The sequence below is a fragment of the Aptenodytes patagonicus genome, chromosome 13 (assembly GCF_965638725.1).
Source record: "Aptenodytes patagonicus chromosome 13, bAptPat1.pri.cur, whole genome shotgun sequence".
Lineage (NCBI taxonomy): Eukaryota > Metazoa > Chordata > Aves > Sphenisciformes > Spheniscidae > Aptenodytes > Aptenodytes patagonicus.
Genome location: NC_134961.1, coordinates 4,873,906 through 4,890,995, shown reverse-complemented (window position 1 = coordinate 4,890,995; position 17,090 = coordinate 4,873,906). Strand labels below are relative to the sequence as shown.

The following is a 17,090-nucleotide window of genomic DNA, read 5'->3' as shown; positions in this document are numbered from 1 at the left end:
AGTTACAGCTGGCTGAGTAATTAAAAGATGTTGTCTGAATAATTTATTTGGAAACTATTGCAAATTTTGCAGAATAAATTATTCAAATATTGTTCAGCCAGCTCTACCTGCCCTGGCCCTACAAGGCAGAGCAGGTGATATCTCATTCCCATGGCAATGGAGCGGTGTCCCCAGGCCAGCACTACACCTCCCTGCAGTGCCCCCCGGGCAGGGGAGAGGCTCTTCCTCGCAGAAATCCTCCCCGAGCATCGTCGCTGCCCCTGCAGAGCCTCGGCCGAGCAGCCGGCGCTGCGGAGCTGTGGCTGCTGGTCTTGGTCTGCCGAGGCTTAACCATGGCGCTGGGGTGGGATGTTCTGCAAATGCATCCGGAGGGGGAGAGGGGGAAGGAACTGGTGTAAAATCAGGGTTATTCATCCGGGGTGCCTGGGTCAGCCCCGGTGCGTGGCATTGAGGGGGTCCCGGCCGTTGGCGGTGCAGCGATGCTCCCCGCACCCGTGGTGCCGTGGGCGCCCGGGAAGGGACCCGCCGGGTGCTGCTGAGCCACCGGCGGAACCGCAGCCTGCGCCAAGCACACCCGCACCCACGTGTCCCCTCTGAGCGTAAGCGTGCGTGGGCACCTGCGGTGTGCGGAGGAGGATGTGGGCACTGCCAGCACTGCCCCCACCCCAAATCCCCCCCAAATCCCATGAAGTCCAAGACTTACCGATGCCTCTTCCTGACCGTAGCCTGAACCAGGGCGGCTTCTCCTCAGCCATAGCTGGGCTTGGTACCCAAAGTGATTTAAGACCGGCTGCTTTAAATGGGATCGTAATATTCTTACTCATCACAATTATTAATGAAGTTACTACTTCTTAATGATGCACAAAACTGTCAGAACATGACAGATGTAAAACTATTTTACATCAAATTTAACTGTCAAAGAAATGCCGTAAACGGTTGAGAGGAGCACATTTCTCCTGGCACAAGGTATCACTACTACACTTCTTGAGGTTTTTATTTTTCTTTCACTTAATTGTTGATTTCTGCTTGAAAAGTCAGAAAGTTACTTAAGGTCAAGCAGAAGCATTTTGTTTTTTTAAATGAATAGATAAAATTATTCCCATTAATGAAATTTTTAGGTCTGCATGTTGAGATAATAACATGAGGTAATCAAATCTCATGCTTCAGGGCATAAACTGATTGACTATGAGGGTCAGGAATTATTTTTCCTGTTCCTTAAAGAAGTGAACAATGGCCTGATAAATGACGAAGGCTTATTCATTTGTCTCCGGAGGACGTTATGCTGGCTGTTCAGACGGTGAAACGTGAAGCAAAGTCAGAGCGTTGATTCAGCGTGACATAATTTTGCATCTTCTCTCTGTAAGGCGGCATCGTCCGGTTTGAGTCCTGAGAGCGAGCGGCTTCTTCCAGCTCTTGGGTTGGTTCTGCCACTCGCACAGCGGCTGTTACCGTCTGTCGCAGGGGGGTGAGGAGTCCCCGGGGATTTCTGCTGACCCCCGGGACACGCGAAGAGCGATGGTCACCAGCGTGGACCATGTCTGCCCCAGATGCTTGGTGCGGGACCTGCGCTGGGGCGGGCCCCGTTCAGCGCCCAGTACCGCGACACCCCTGGTTTAAGTGGTCCTGCACGATGGCGAGTGGCAGTGGGCTGCCTGCTTTTGGTGCGGAGATGAGATCTTCCCCCGAGGCTCTCACTCTCCCTGTACTGCAGATGGTCAGGGTCATTGAAAATAAGTTTTCATAATAATGTTAAAGCCAGGAAGGTAATAAAAGGTAGTAAAAGCTCAGCAGAGTTGCAGGGGGAGGGTATTAAGAGGCCCTGGTTCAGCAGGGCACTCGGGAGCACCATTCACCGTGCCATGGCAGTGCGGCGGGGGTGCGGGCAGGGAGCCCTGGCCCCCCGCGCTGGGTGAAGGCAGGAGCCTGCGGGGAAGCGCAGGGGAGCAGGGCGGGTGCCTGCAGCTGTGACGGCTGCGGTCGGACCGACCGAGAAGTTAAGGATGGAGCTGTGTTCCCCCCACCCTGTTAAGGGTGGGGGAAAGTCTGGCAGGGCTCTGGGCTGGGGGGCAGGGGTGCAGGGGTGCCGGGCTCCCCGTACAAGGCACTTCCCACACCTGCAAACATGCAAAAGCAATTCCCGCTGTTTGTTTGCAAACCCTATGAAGACTGCTTCCCCTGCGGGCTCATTGCCAGTCAGGTAGTGCCTTGGCAGGACCTATTGTGGGACTTTTCTCTAATACACTTTAATGTTTTATAATTCAAGAACGTAGTTATACAGATTGCCTTTTTTCCTATCAAAAAGGCACAGATAAAAGCTTGTAACAGTGATGAGAAAATATGTATTCTTCCCCTCTGATAAGGGGTGAGAGAAAGGAAGGCATTCCGGCTGTATTGGTGCAGAGCCTTGGCGGGGCCCTTGGAAATTAAACTCGTTACTTAAAGATTTCACACAGCAGATTGCAAGCCTTTCTGCTTGGATGGTACAAAGCTTTCCACAGAAGATTTTGACTGAGAGTCCAAATTAGGCCACAGAATAAACTGCTGTGCATCCTCTGAAGTGCAGAGCTGGTATTTATGTCCAAACTTTAACAAAAAAAAGATTCATTTATTAAATGGCACATGCAAATAATTGTCAGGACATTATAGAAATGAAGTCAGGCTGCTCGTGTCACAGCAAGCAGTTATAGGTGGAAGAAGGCGCGACTGTTGGGCTGCTCTCCCAAGATGCAGGGTTGTGCAGGTTCGTTACGTGGAGATGAGGTTGTTGCAGAGCAGGTAACGCACATCGGGCGCTGTTGCTTCACCAGCCCTGGCACTGCTGCGGATTTCTACCCGTATGGGGCCCGTGGAGGGATGGCCCAGTGCTTCTGCAAAGCTGGCCCTAACTCGGAGAGCAGCCTGTGCAATACATAACGAATCGGCAATAAGCGGAGAAGCTTGAAAGCCACTCGGGTCTGATATTTTACTGTCCTCTGGAGATGCCTGTTGTCTGTTTGAAGAAATTTAGAGCCTCGGTCCTCTCCGGTACAAGAAGGGTGAATCCTCCTCCTTGGGCATCTTCTCACAAGTGCTTTTCGGACGCTACAGTGTCCCCAGCCCCACTCAGCACCCTCCCTGGGGACGATGGCAGATTTCAGAGTGGTGCGGTGCGCAGGGTCCCTGGGTCCTGGCAGTGCGTTCATTCCTGCTGGGAAAATGAGACCGCTGCTACCTAAACAACCTGCGGGAGGGGACTGCCCCAGGGACCGGAGCCTCGCCACGTGTCCTTCCCTTTTTCAGGCAGCAAAGCTGCTTCTTGCACATGAGCAGAGAAAGCTCTTTGTAAATGCCGATGCTGAGCAGCTGCTGCATCTGCATCCCTGACCCCACCGACCGCTGGCGGGCCTCAACCTCGCAGCAAAGAGATCCGACCTGTCCTGGGCATGACAGCGTCCACGGCAAGGTCACTGTATATCGCTTCTTCTGGGGCTGTTAGTAATGAAGTCATTCCTCCCCTTCTGCTGAGGGGCAGGAGGCGGCTCTGGCTCCCGTGGCTGCCTCATCTCAGGAGTCTGAAGAATATCTAGTGCTGCCAAATCGATAGGGCTGCCTGGGCACCCGTAATTGGGTAGCAGGCGATTCCCGGCAGGCTTGCCTCTCTGTCTCGCGAGCTGCTGTCAAGGGTGTCGTGTTTGATAAATGAGCTAGTTTATAAATGCAGATTTGAATTTTGGCTACAAGTTTTATTCCATGGAGCCAGAAATTGGGCGATGCTTCAGGAGGACAGCAGTAGATTGCAGATTTTGGAGCATTAATTTGCTTTTCAAAACTTATCTGGCTCCCAACCTTGCATCAGGAACGCCTTACTGTTGATTTGTAAAAACAATTGCTCAGTTTCCTCTTGCTGACTCTCTGAGAGTATCTTCTAAAGTCCTGCAGCACCGCACACGCGGCTGGAGTCCTCTCCTCCTCGGGATTATGGGGTGTATGGGGTAAAGCTGTGCCCGCAGGGAGCCTCGCAGCAGAGCTGCTGGTGTGATCTGGTGGGATTTCAGGCAGCACCGAGTTCCCCTGTTCCCGACACGGCATGACCCTTTGTGCCTGATCCCTGAGGTGTGCGCTGGACCTGGGGAGGTGACGGTGTGCTGTGCCGAGGGGCTGCCGGTGGGCACCGTGCCGGCTGCCAAGGAGGGGCGGCTTGGCAACGCTTGGGCAGGAGGGAAGCCCCCACCGCTGCTCGGGCAGTGCTGCCTGCTCAGGCCTGGGTGGTTTGGGCGGGAGAGCCTGTGAAAACACCCAGCGGAGCTGTGTCTGCTGCCTGCAGTGCAGGGGAGGGGAGTTTCTGCTCTGGACTTTCTTGCAAGCAGCTTTCCCCCTGGTTACAGCTGTGCTCCATCGTGTCCCATCAGACTTTCCATCTCTGATATCTTTGCTCAGACTAAAGGGAAGATAAGACCCTTCACCCAGAAGACAGACCCTTTTTGACTTAATCTAAGGAAAGATCAGCCTGATTGAATTTAATTTGTCAAAGCTGCAATCCGATCACAAGCAGTCGAGGTTGCCTGCAGGTTTGCTCACCCTTCTTCTGCTCCTGCTCCCCGAGGAGACGCTCTGGCTCCCGGAGCCGGGGTGATGCTGCCGAGTCTGGCGGCTGCACCGCTCCCTGCGGGCATCCCCCCTGGTCCCTCAGGGCCGCAGCAGCTGAGCCCAAGGGGACCCAAAAGGAGAGCTCGGCGCTGGATCTGGCCGCTGCGCTGGTGCTTTCTGGTGCCTGCTCTCCCCTGTTCACGGCTGTTTCTATTTCCACTCTCCATGGAAAGCACCATCCCCGTGCTCCCACCTCTCCCAAAAGAAGGATGCAAATCAGTGCAATTCTGCTTACCAAGGTGCAAGAGGAAACAAAGCAGCTTTAAACTGTTTAAAAGTGAGAGCAAACAACAAATCATCCTATCAGAAAGTGAAAATAATCTCGAGTTGATCCTTCAGCCTCCCTTGTCCGTTAGAGCTGTATTTGCTTTGCATTGATAACTGTATGTCATTTCTCATGTAACGTCCGTGTCTGCACGTATTCAGTTTTAATTCTGTTTTTAATCACTATTTTCACACTTACTCGTGGCACACAGGGCAGTTGTCAATTGTTGGGTATTTTTATAGTTTCAATACTGAATTTAATCCTTTTTCTCTTCCCCAGTAAGAGATGCTAAAAACCTAGTTCCTATGGATCCTAATGGCTTGTCAGATCCCTACGTGAAGCTTAAACTAATCCCTGACCCCAAAAACGAAAGCAAACAGAAGACCAAAACTATCAAGTGCTCCCTGAATCCTGAGTGGAACGAGACATTTAAATTGTAAGTACAAGAAAAATGTTTAAACTTGTAAACTAATTTTTCTCACCCCTAAGAATTAATGTGATTGTATTTGCTCTGATTTAATTATTCAGAGACATTAAGCTGATTAAACCTCTGCCCTCACCCCTGATCAAAGCCGAGCGTTTCAGGGCAGGAATTCTGCATTCTCCGTTTGAAACGGATGTGGTCGGGAAATTAAATATTAGAGAGCTGAACGGTCATTGAAGACCATCCCTTCATTTTGCATCCATGTTCTTATGGAGCGTGGAGGGGCATGGTGGTGTAGCAATGGCTTCCAGAATAAAACCATCCCTTTTTCTTTCCTCTCTTCCAGCCAACTGAAAGAGGCGGACAAAGACAGGCGGTTGTCTGTGGAGATTTGGGACTGGGATCTGACCAGCAGGAATGATTTCATGGGCTCCTTGTCCTTCGGGATTTCTGAGCTGCAGAAGTCGGGGGTCGATGGATGGTAAGAGTTGCAATTGTTTTAAAAATACTACGGGCAAAAAGCAGTCCTGATCTTTTTGTACGCGATGGAAGATGTGGCAGCCCGTCGTACTTTACCAGCATCCTTCTGTTCAAGGATCACCAGTCGTTTTGGCTCCCGCGTAAGGTGCCACTCCACCTCTGACTGGTGAGAATCGCTGGTGCTGTGGTGGGCCGTGGGGTGTCCCAGGGGACGGCCAGAGGCGCCAGGACAGCATCTGAGTGCCCCACGTGGGCTGGCTTTGTGTCACCTCCTCTGTCTCCTCCTGCTCTCCTGCGGGGTCGCTCGGGGGGCTTTTCCCTCCCACGGGCACGCACAGACAGGGGCGGCTCTGCCTGGTGTTCACGGCCAGGAGGGCTGGTGCTCCCCGCGGGCTCTTGCTACATAGGCTTCACGGCATCACCTGCCAAGTGTTTGCTGAGCAAGCATTTTCCAGCACTTTCTGGTTGGATTCCCTTAGTTTCTGTACTGGGGAGGCAACGTGGCTTCGTCAGGCGTGCAGGAGAGCAAGCCTGTGAGCGGGTGAAGGGCTGGGGGGACACGCTTGGAGTTGTGATTTGTGGCGGGGGCAGCCGTTTTGTACCACGCAGACTAGCAGAACCAGTGCTGAGGGGCACTGTTCAATAAAAGGAGGAATGCTACCAAAGTGTGTAATTACCGTTGCTCGTTACCATATGAAAGATGAACACAGCGGGTCTGTAACACCCCCACTGAATGGGTCTCTTCATTTCCATTTTATCTCCCCCAGCAGGACACATGCCGCCTTATTTCCCTTTTTTTTTCCCCAGCCACCGATGCCTGAGAGCTGTGTTACCTTTCCATGTCAAGTGTAATAATTGAAAATAGATATTATATGTCTTTTGGAAACCAAAACCTGCATGCTATTAACTTGCATTCCACGAGTTGAGCAAACACCCCGGACTCGTCTTCTCCACCGTAGAAGCTGTATGTGTCTCACTTAAAGCAGAGAACAGAGAGGAGGAGGAATTAGCAGATGAGCTAGCCTGCCCGCACAGCGCCGGGTCGTGCATCTCTTGCACGCAGAGGTGGGCTGGAGGGCTGGCACCATGCGGAGCACCCACCGCCTCCCCTGGCACAGCCAGGGCTTGGGGGGCAGAGCGGGGGATGCTCCTGCCGCCGTCTGCCTCGTCCTGCCCAGCGGGAGCCCGCAGTAAGGCAGGCAGCGTGTGCCGTCCCCTCAGGGAAAACCGACCCGTCGTGGGGCTGCCGGCAGAGTCTGGCCGTGTTACCACGCCGCAGGGCTCAGCCTGTGAGCCTCGCTTGTCACAAACCAGACCCTGATTGAGACACGGCTTCTCTTCTGGAAAACAGAAGAAAACTGTCACTTCCCCCCAAATTTCCAGTCACCTGTAAGGATGCGTGTGTGTCGGCTGGGGTTGGTGCGCTGCCGGCTTCTGACGCAGCCCAAAGTCTGATCATTTTCCCAGTCTTTTAAAAATCACGTAAGTGGAGATCTCAGTAATTTTCCTTGACACAGTATTTGGCTAGAATAAACTCTAGAAGGAGCTCTGGTGTATATTTCATATCTAAACAACTGCAGTTAATGGAGGAAACAAGCTCAAAGGAAGAGTCTGTCCCTATATTATGCAAATAGCACTTTGGTGGTTCAGTGCAGCCTCTGTAGATAACACCCAGCTGATAACCGTCCTCTGGCTGCCGGGAGGGGTTTGCCGATGGAGCCAAGGCTTTGCCTGCGGCTGTGTGAAACGCCTCAGATCTGAATGACATTTCCGTGATTTCTGATAATTGCCGCTTAAACTTTTTTCCTTTTTTTGGTGAGCATCTCGGCTTTGTGCTCAGGGTTGTCAGTGCCAGCCCGGCACTGGCAGGTTCTACGTGCTGTCCCCGTGGAGCCCGGCTTGCCTTGGCACCTGGGGCAGCTGATGGGGAAGGAGCATGCTGTCACGAGAAAGACGTGCTTTGTCTGTGGGTTTTTGGGTCAGGCTTGTGTTTTGGAAGAAGCATCAGTGCTTTGTGGTGTCCACTGCAGCAGGTAGTGGATGTGCTTTCCAAGCTGTGGTAGCTGGGGGGAGGGACCCCAGAAACAACCCTCCGCTCCAGTGCGTGTCTGGGAGCTTGCTGAGTGGGACCGTTTGGGGGTGTGAGGTTTGGGGGGTCTTCTAACCTTGGGGAAGGGTCACCCGGGTGCTGGTACAGCGGAGGCAGAGCTGTGCTCAGAGCGGGAGGTGCGGTCCTGCCTGCCTGCGGTCCTGTCTGCCATCCTGACCTGACGTTCTCGCTGTGTCCCTCCAGGTTTAAGCTTCTGAGCCAGGAGGAGGGGGAATATTTCAACGTCCCGGTGCCTCCTGAGGGAGAAGAAGGAAATGAGGAACTGAGGCAGAAATTTGAGGTGAATTGATTTTTCTTGGGAACTCAGGGGTTTTCCTTGCTGCCTGCCTGCCATGCCCTCAGCAAGGGGCTTTCCCTGCCAGCTCTTTCCCCAGCAGCACAGGGAGCACGGAGCAGGGTGCGGCCCATCGCTCCTCCCTCGCCCTGCTTTGCACCCACTCTTGGAGACCCATGCCCTTGGCTGGTCCTTCCCAAGGCTCTCCATGGCACGCCTGGCGCTGGGGCACAAGCTTCAAATGGTGTTTCCAGAAGGTAAGTTGTTCAGTTACATTTAACAAAAAAAAAGTCACTGAAGATTTGAAGCTTTCCAGCAATGGTTTGGCTATGTTAAATAGTAAACAAGGACCTTGCTGGATCCGTTTGGGAATGGCAAGTTTGTGATGCATCCGCAAGCGGTTGCTGCCTCGCTGGTGCAGCGCTGGGTCATGTCACCACGCCAGGCTGGTGCTTCCAGGGCAGGGGAGACCGGAGAGACGGCGGGTGCTTCGAGCAGGGATCTGGTCACTCCTTGGATCGCTGCAGCTGCGCGGCTCCTCCAGCACGAGGCACACGGGGGCCCAGGAGCAACTGCGCAGCGGTCCGAGGAATGATGGGGAGCTGGGGCAGATGAACCAAACGGGGTCATTTTGTAGAGGTTTGCAACAAAGCAAGTTAAGGCAAACGGATTCAGATACACCAGGAGCTGGAAGTGTGGGGTTCACTCACATGCAATTTTCTGACGGGATTGACAGGATGGTTTTTAATCGTAGCACACTGAATGAGCCATCCATCTCGCCCTTCTGGAATACTCTCTTCTAATTTGAAAATACAGTGATCTCCCTGCACGTGTGTGTGTCTGACTTCGTGTGCGATAGAAGCAGGCAGTGGATTAGCTGGGAAAGGGAACAGTCGTTTCTGGTGGATGAGAGACAGGAAAATGATTGTTTGGCACTTAGGTCGAAAATGCAAGAGATAATATTGCACAATGCGCAGTTTTGCGTGATGTTTGCGTGGTGCCTTGTGCTCCACTAAGAGTGCGCTTGATCCCCTGTCTCTGCTACCTGCGGGTAGGAAGGAGTCCGAAATCCTGTCATTTTTAAGAAGTTATTTCTTCTTACTGCAAAGAAAGCAGCATTGCAAACATCCCCTTTTCGTTTGTGTTGTTTCAGACCATGTCTGTCTTTCTGTTAGGGTTACATAATTCACAATTTGTGTTTGCCAAAATGAGTATAGCGTAGCTAAATAAGGAGATACTTCATTTAATGTATTTCCAACGCTATATTCCAATTAAAGAGGGACGAAGATCCTGGATGTCCCAGGATGACCTGATGTAACCGTGCTCCTGATGTCTGCACGTGTTGTCGGTACAGCAGTTCTACCCTCGTTCTGAGGTGCCGTATAATAGGATTTGTTCGTCTGGTTTTTCTGTCATGCTGCTGATTATGAATTAATATAATTAAGATAAATTAAGATATTAGTATAATTGGATTTGGAGCTAATCTCAGAAAGAAACCCTTTCTTAGCCGTTAAATGTCGTGGCAGCCTCTGTACCCTGCCTTGTGCACTGAGACCGGGCTGGGGTTTTAAGAGGGTGACGGTTGGGTGAGCTTGGCACGTGGTATCAGTGATCCCTGACGGCGCTTTGCACCAAGGTGTTACCGACAGAAACGCTGCTGGAGGTGTAAGCCTGGAACACTAGGAACACGTACGAGCCAGTGATTTAGTTTTCAATAACCTAAGTAATGCATGCTTCCCGTGGTGTGTAGCGCTGCTCTCTCAGCCCGGATAGTGGGTTAACCGGAGGAACCAAGAGTGGAGTCTATGCTAATTGAACTACGGGCTAATTGATGTGGCCAGGTGACAGTGAAGGTCAGACGGGTGACAGTGCCTTGTCCGAAGCGAGGCCGTAACTTTGAGGTGAAAGCCAGCAGCACCAGCCGGAGCGCTCAAAGGGAGCAGCGGGGTGCGAGGGCTTGGTGCTGCTGCCAGCTCTGGCCCGTGCAGATGGAAGTGCGGAACAGTCACGCGGGGAAAGCGCTGGTGGTGCCTGTGGAAAGCAAAGGACATAAAAGCAAAGGGCTTTTCAGAGTGAATGTGGACATGGGATTTCAGGGAGCCGGAAAGGCTCTGCAGAGCGTTATCACACCTGGGCTTCCCCGAGGAGCTGGCCCAGCTAAGCTGCTGTCAGCATCAGAGAGCATCAGGGCTTTGCACTGGCAGCGCCAAGGACCTGCACGGAGGTGAACTGAAGCTGGTGAGATTTCCATGCCAGTCTCTGAAAGATTTCAGCGATGCTTGGGTCCAACTCGCCAAGAGGCTTCAAGGAGAAATGTCTATTTACTACTCAATAAGCCATGGAAGATCTTGCTGGAATGATTGATCCAGACATTACTGAATTAATAGGTCTTTGCTGCTTTTCAGTATAGCTAACGTTTTCCCAGAACCCTGAGAATGAATGTGGTACATCTGGAGACTTACATGAGCCATACACAAAATAAAATAGTTGCCCTTATGGTTGTCAGCGTGAACTCCATTAATTGTAGCATGGGACTGGAGAGTTGCTTCATTTTTCTCCTTTTTTTTTAATCTCACATTTATCTCATTTATGTATAACTTTCCTGAATATCCAAGAAAATAAGACAGTTCTAATACAACAGTTGGCATACAACCAATGGTTGTCAGCTCTATAAAGAACTAACTACCTGCTTTTATTGCATTTCTTGACGTTCCAGTGGTGTTAAAACGGTATTTATGTTGGAAGTCAGATGATGAGTTGTCTACAGATCAGAAAATACATTGTCCAGAGGTGTCATTCCACTCTGCCAGACTACATCTGTACCCTCACCTTGCTGCGTCTTCCTCTATTGCATCCTCCTTTGTGAGCAAGTCAGTGTTACAAGGAAAGAAATCCCTGGCCAGCTGAGCGATGGCTTGTGCTGGCGTCCCGAGGAGCAAGGAGCGCGCTGGAGCCTGGTTGTGACGCAGCAGCCAAGGGTGCTGCCACGGCATTTCAGACGATAAGGACTAAAAAGAATCCTTCAATCGATCTGCATTAGCGCTGCTTGATCCTGCCTGCTCCTGGCAGCGTGAATCAATAGGACAAAGTTGAGACACGTATGACAGGTTTATATTTTGAGTGGACCTACCATTGCAAAAGCACCCAGCTGAAAGGACTGAGGTGTCAGCCTGGACGACGCAGAAGACGCACGGATGCTCGCAGGGCTGCCGGCTGGAAAAATGCCCCTTTCTGGCAGCCTGCGGTGCCGTTCCTGGCCGAGGTGCTGCTGCTGCGCTTCCCGCAGCCTTCTGTCTGCAGCGGGCACCTCCTGGGCTTGACAAGAAAGCGTCCTGAGACAAAAGCACAGCGTGAAGCCTTGCACTACATCGCCTGCCAATTCTGCTTGGTCTTTATCAGCCACTTGCTGGGACAGCTTGATAGATGTGAATGTCAGCTGCTATTGCATAAATTCAGATGTAGTAAATTAACTATGACAAATGAGTTGGATAACGAAGGTCAAGTGCTTTTTAAAAAAAATTTTGTAAGCAATGTTTAGCACGCTTCAGTTGTAAACCTTAAAGAGGTCTCGAGACTGCGTGAGCATCAGGAGTGTATTAAAAACAGGTTAAAGGACTTTTGTACTCACTTAGAGATAGACATTAGAGACACTCAATAGCAAAAGTAAAACACTTCACTCAGGGATGATGTTCTTTACATCTCCCCAACTCTTATTTTGGGCTCTTTTCTGGAACGACCTTTCCCCCTCCTGTCCAAGCTACGCGCTGAGCCTGTTTTATCAGGGAAGTCACGTTGTGTTTATATCCTCATCTTGTCTCCTGTGCACATACCGTGATGCTGCGAATTCTGGTCAAGTGCAAGACTGACTGTGATGGAAGCAGGCCCTCGTTAAACGCAGACTTGGGAGCAGCTGTGGGCAGCAGGAGGGACCTGAAGTAGCTCTCACGCTTGGGTGCCGGGTGCTCGCCCGGGTGTCTGCCGGCGCTGCTGGTAACGCTGTGCCTGAAGCTGGCCGGTTTGCTGGGCTGAAGCAAATGAAAATCCTCTTCCTTCCCCCCCTCTTCGCGTTGCTCTTTTCTGCTCTGCTCAGGACTGAAAGCCTCCCCCTCCTTTGGTCAGTGCTTCACTGAGTCCCGTGGCCAACCCCGCTGCTGCTGGGCTGCAGACGTGCGGGAGAATACGGGCTCGGCTGAAACAGCGGTGTGCTTTTGGGTGTCATTTAATGGAAGCATAATATTGCCCTTGAATTTTACTACAGCTTGTTTTCACAGAGGTTAATTTAGTGTCAAATCTGATCTGACAAGATTGTTTTTCAGCTGTGATAGAGCATTTAGGAAGCTTTCACAGAATATGACTATTTTGCCTGCTGATAAGTACACCTTTCTTTTGGAGTTAGCTTTGAAATACAATAGGGTGAGGATTGCTGAAGGCAAAGTTACACAACACAAGGCTGGCTTCATGGAGGCGCAGAGGCTGCTCTTGTTCCCTTTGCCCACGTTCGGATCCCTCTTCATCCGAGTTCAACGAGCAGCTTTCGGTCGGTGCCAGAGCTGCTGTTTGTCACCTGAGCTGATTCGAAGTAAAATGCTCTGGCTGGGTATCCCCTTCTTTTGGGGATGTTGTGAAGGCCTAAAGATTACAATGAGGAAAAATCCTGGTGGTTCGGGAGAGGTGACTTTGTTTCCTTTTCAACGTATGCACTTTTTCCCAGTGGAAAGCAGGTGTGCCACGTGTGCGGCTCTGCTTGCGGCAGTAGCAGGTACGGGGCTGTTGAATGATTTCAGCCTCCTCCCTGGGGCAGAGCTGCGTTAGCAGTTACGATATTGGCAAATTCTGGAGACCATTCCTTTAGTTTTCAGTGCAGGAGTTTTTCAGATGTTTGTAGGTGCTGCAGGTGACCTTGAATGGAGAATTTTACAGCACGGAGAACCTTGCAAGAACCAATTAGCAGCAGCAACGGCTTGGAGATTACTTGTGAGGCTCCTATCTGGAGGAGCTGCAAGTAGCAGCCAAATTGAACTGCTGGGATCGGGTTAATGGAATTTCATGCTAGGCTGAGCTCAGTGCAAGCCTTATACTGTCGCATATTTCTAAAAATTAAAACCGAATAAACTGTGAGATAGCTTTTACAAACTGTGGTTCAGCAAATTAGATAGCCCCTGGACCAATGACGAGGTGCCAAGCAACTGATGAGATTTTGTGTTTAAAAACGTGGGGGTTTTGTGAGGCTCCTTAATAAGCAATTGTGATTGCAGCAGCTCGCACGATTGCTTGGGGATGCAGGAGGAGTGCTTTCTATTCTGGTTTGTTCACAATGGATTTGTAGCTTCCTGCGTTCAGCCTGAACTGGCGCGGGAGTGCAATTCTCTACAATATCGGATAGTAACGGAGGTGGAGCTGGATAAAAACTCCTGTGTTTTACCTTAATGTATTTATATTCACCTGTCCTTTTCTGGTGAGGTGAGCGACAGAAGTCAGCTTTGAGAATAAATAGCTTATTCAAGCCTCTGTTCTATACTTTGGATGACCTACCACATGTTACGGGGTAGCTCCCCGGCACGCAGGCTGCCGTGTCCCGCTGGCTGCGGGGCGAGGGGTCACGGGGTAGTGGGCAGACGCGGTTCCTGGTTGCTCTCGCAGAGATTAACTGGGAACCGGCTGAACAGTGCAGTGTGTTGGGGCTGACAACGTCCCCAGTGCCCTTCTTGGTGCTGTCCCTGTCACGCTTACAGAAGGGGTTCCCGTAGCTCAGGGTAGCGTTTGACCTGGAAAAGAGTTGATTAACGTGGGATTTCAGGAGCACTCACTGGTTTTATAATGACCTTTGTCCGCGCTGTTTTCAGTAATTTTTTCTCTTTTCTCCCCATTCCATCTCCATCTTTGCAGAGAGCCAAGATTGGAACAGGGTCCAAGGCTGCGGATGAGAAGACAACAAATGCCATTTCTAAATTCGACAACAACGGGAGCAGAGATCGGATGAAACTTTCGGATTTCAATTTCCTGATGGTGCTGGGGAAAGGAAGCTTTGGGAAGGTGTGGTACAACATACGCCTTTGCGCTTTCTGTGTTTAACACACGTTTGTAGTATTTCTGAGCTGCGGCCGTGTGGCTACTCCAGCGTGATCTGTCCTTGCTCTGCCTGGGAGCACTGGTGTCACGGTGACGGGAGCCCAGTTTGTTGGCTCCCTTCTGGGCTGTGTGGCTGCTGTGTCACAGTGATGAAGATCTGAGATGTCTGATCAGGCCATCACAAAAATCAGATGCCGTCTTTTGGGAAGCAGGGTGTGTACTGTGTCTTTAAAACTCTTTTTTATTTGACCATTTTTTTCTCTAATAATTACCAATATATGTGAACATTTTAATTAACTTTCCAGACCGGTTATGAGCAGTAACAGAATTTCAGTCTTCAAGTAATTATGTGACTTGGAGCCTTCGTTTTTCTTGGGGTCTTGCCAACTTTGTCATGATTTCCATTAGAAATTCCAGTCCTCAGGTGGCTTCTCGAGCTTCACAGCCCGGAGCGGGCAGGAAGGTGGGCTGCTGTTGCTGTGCAGCAGCGCGGTGTTTGCCGGTGTGATGGATGGCCTGCTGCTGCTCTGATTAGTGAGTTGCCTTAATTGCAGGGAATATTGCTCTGCCTTTGGGCACATCTCTTGGGCGGGCAGCGGAGGCAAGGAGAGAATGCCAGGGGAGTGATGCTCACCCGTCACCTGCTGAGCACAAGGGGTGAACCCGCCTTTCACAGCTGGCACCCGTTCCCTCCCCCAGCCTTTTGCCGCTGGCGTTTGAGCTCTGGGAGGTCCCAGCCTCTCTAGATGGGTGTTTGCTCCCTTTCTGGAGGTGGAGAGCTTAGAGATCCACTGAAACGTCTGTGACAGGAGGAGAACGGGGAGTTCCTGATGGTCCCCAGCATCCAGAGCATCAGCCTGCGGTTCCCCTGCCAGAGATGCCGCCGAGGAGGAGGCTGCCGTTACTCTGTGTTTTACACCTTTGTTGCGGGTTGGCACCGCAGGGGAGCAGGAAAGCCCCGTGCATTGTGCCCGTGCTGCTGTCACTCAGTAATGTGTACATATCTCTGTTTCCGTGTCGCTTTTGCCCCCTTTTCTCTCCCTCCCAACACCTAATCCCTTTTAAAGTCTGTGCTTGGCATCTGGAAACTCTGTAGTTGTGGGTTTTTCTCCCCCCTCTTCTTTCTTTTAATTTGAGAAACATTAGCAAACTCTTCAGTCGGCATCATGGCTTATATAAGGGAATGTGTGACAGAAACTGTTCCCTGGAACAGAATGTTATAAATATGCTAATTAGTGCTTATTAAAACAGCACGTTGGTTTCTACGGTTAGATGCAGCCTCACCCTCACGTGTGCCTGCGCCTCGCTGGGGAGCACTCCCCCGTGGCCTCCCTCCTGCCTACCCGGCATCCTGCTGCCCGTCCCCCCAGCACGGGGACACCGAGGTGGCACGGCGCGGGGTGCCCGGCGGCAGGGCCTTGCTGCAGAGGACGCTTTGCTACCCGCTTGGTTTGCGCTTACAGGGAGGTGCCAGATGTTTCGGAAGGAGCCGGGCAGAGGTGTGCAGATCCACGCCGTGCTGGCGCTCGGCTGGCAGGGAGAGGAGCCCGGCTCCCCGGTCTCGGCTCCCGGCAGGTTCCCAGCCCTTGGCGTGCCGAGCAGCCGGTCGTGTCCGTGGCAGCGGCGTCCTTCTCCAGGGCTGGCACCGCCTGCTCCTGTGCTTGGCTGTGTACTGCCAGCCTCCCTCCTCCCGGTCCCTGCTGCTGCAGTTCAAGCAGGCTGTGAGAGCTCTTTGGGTATAATCACGCTGTTTTAGTGAGTCTTTGTCTCAGGCATAAGCTTATTAACCCTTTGGCATCAGTAGCTCAGATTTACTGCTTAGTGTTTTTCTCTCTCCACCACTACGGCTGTCCAGGGTCAGGAGTACCTACGTGTTGGCCTCGGTGGAGTTTAATAAACTTGCTTTCTCTACTTTCAGCATCAGAATATCTCCATTTACTATGCTGGAGCATTCCCAAACAAATTATATTACAGGAATAAATCAAGTTAAATATCAGCTTTTCTGCACAAAAAAAAAAAAAAAAAAAAGCAGTCTACTTTCCAGAGAGTGAGCTGGCAGATGGAGGTCCCCGTGGAGCCAGGCATCAAGGTTTAGAGGATGGAAAATAGCTCTGGTTTGGAAAATAGCTCAGGGACAGCGGCTCGGGTGTGCGTGGTCCTGGTTCGGTGTGTTCAGCCCCAGGATGCAGGGTGACCCTCAGTGCTCCTTGGTGGTCTCGGGTCTTCTTGGGCTGCCCCCCGCTGCTGCTGGTCCCGGCCACGGGGTCTGTCGGAGCCCCCGGCAGCTGTAGCTGGTAGCAGTCCTCGCTGGGCTGGCAAGGGGAAGGGAGATCTTCCTGACTGAAGAAGGCTCACACAACCCACCCTGGGTTTGCTTTGTGGTAATATAAATAGAGGAAAGTTAAATTTGTGGCTTGCTCATATTTTTGCAGCTAATCAATCTGTCGTGCTATCAAGCTGTCAGTCTATTCTCAGGGTTTTATGGTGTTTTTCTGAGCGGGGCTGATTCTTTTGCCTCTGTAGTTACGGATTAGAGTGCAATGGGAGACAATTTTCATGTCCTGTGATAATCATCAAGCTGTAAAATGCTTTCCTCTCCTCCCTTGGTATGAAATGTGGCAGAAGGGCTGGTGGTTGGTGCACTCAGGTAGGGACTCGGTTTCTGACTTGCAGAGTTGTGCTCTGGCCCCTGGGCACGTGGTGAGGTTTGGGTGCACGCTCCCTCCTTTACCAACGTGCATCTTGTGCACAGCTCTGTTCAGGGCGTTACCAGACTGCGCTGGGTGCATTCGGTTGTTTCAATCTTTTTGTATTTACAGTGCAATGGGTCCCAATCTTTTTC

At 51.5% G+C, this 17,090-nt stretch overlaps 1 protein-coding gene across 2 annotated transcripts in view; it reads left to right on the top strand.

Annotated features, from left to right (window-relative positions):
• The window catches only part of PRKCB (protein kinase C beta), a 139,114-nt gene that overhangs the window by 79,288 nt on the left and 42,736 nt on the right, over nt 1-17,090 (top strand). For both annotated transcript variants that reach the window (XM_076350572.1, XM_076350571.1), the window contains exons 6-9: nt 5,171-5,327; nt 5,662-5,796; nt 8,089-8,185; nt 14,066-14,212. In XM_076350572.1, the coding sequence (XP_076206687.1) occupies nt 5,171-5,327; nt 5,662-5,796; nt 8,089-8,185; nt 14,066-14,212 (536 nt within the window). The remainder of the gene's footprint in view (nt 1-5,170; nt 5,328-5,661; nt 5,797-8,088; nt 8,186-14,065; nt 14,213-17,090) is intronic.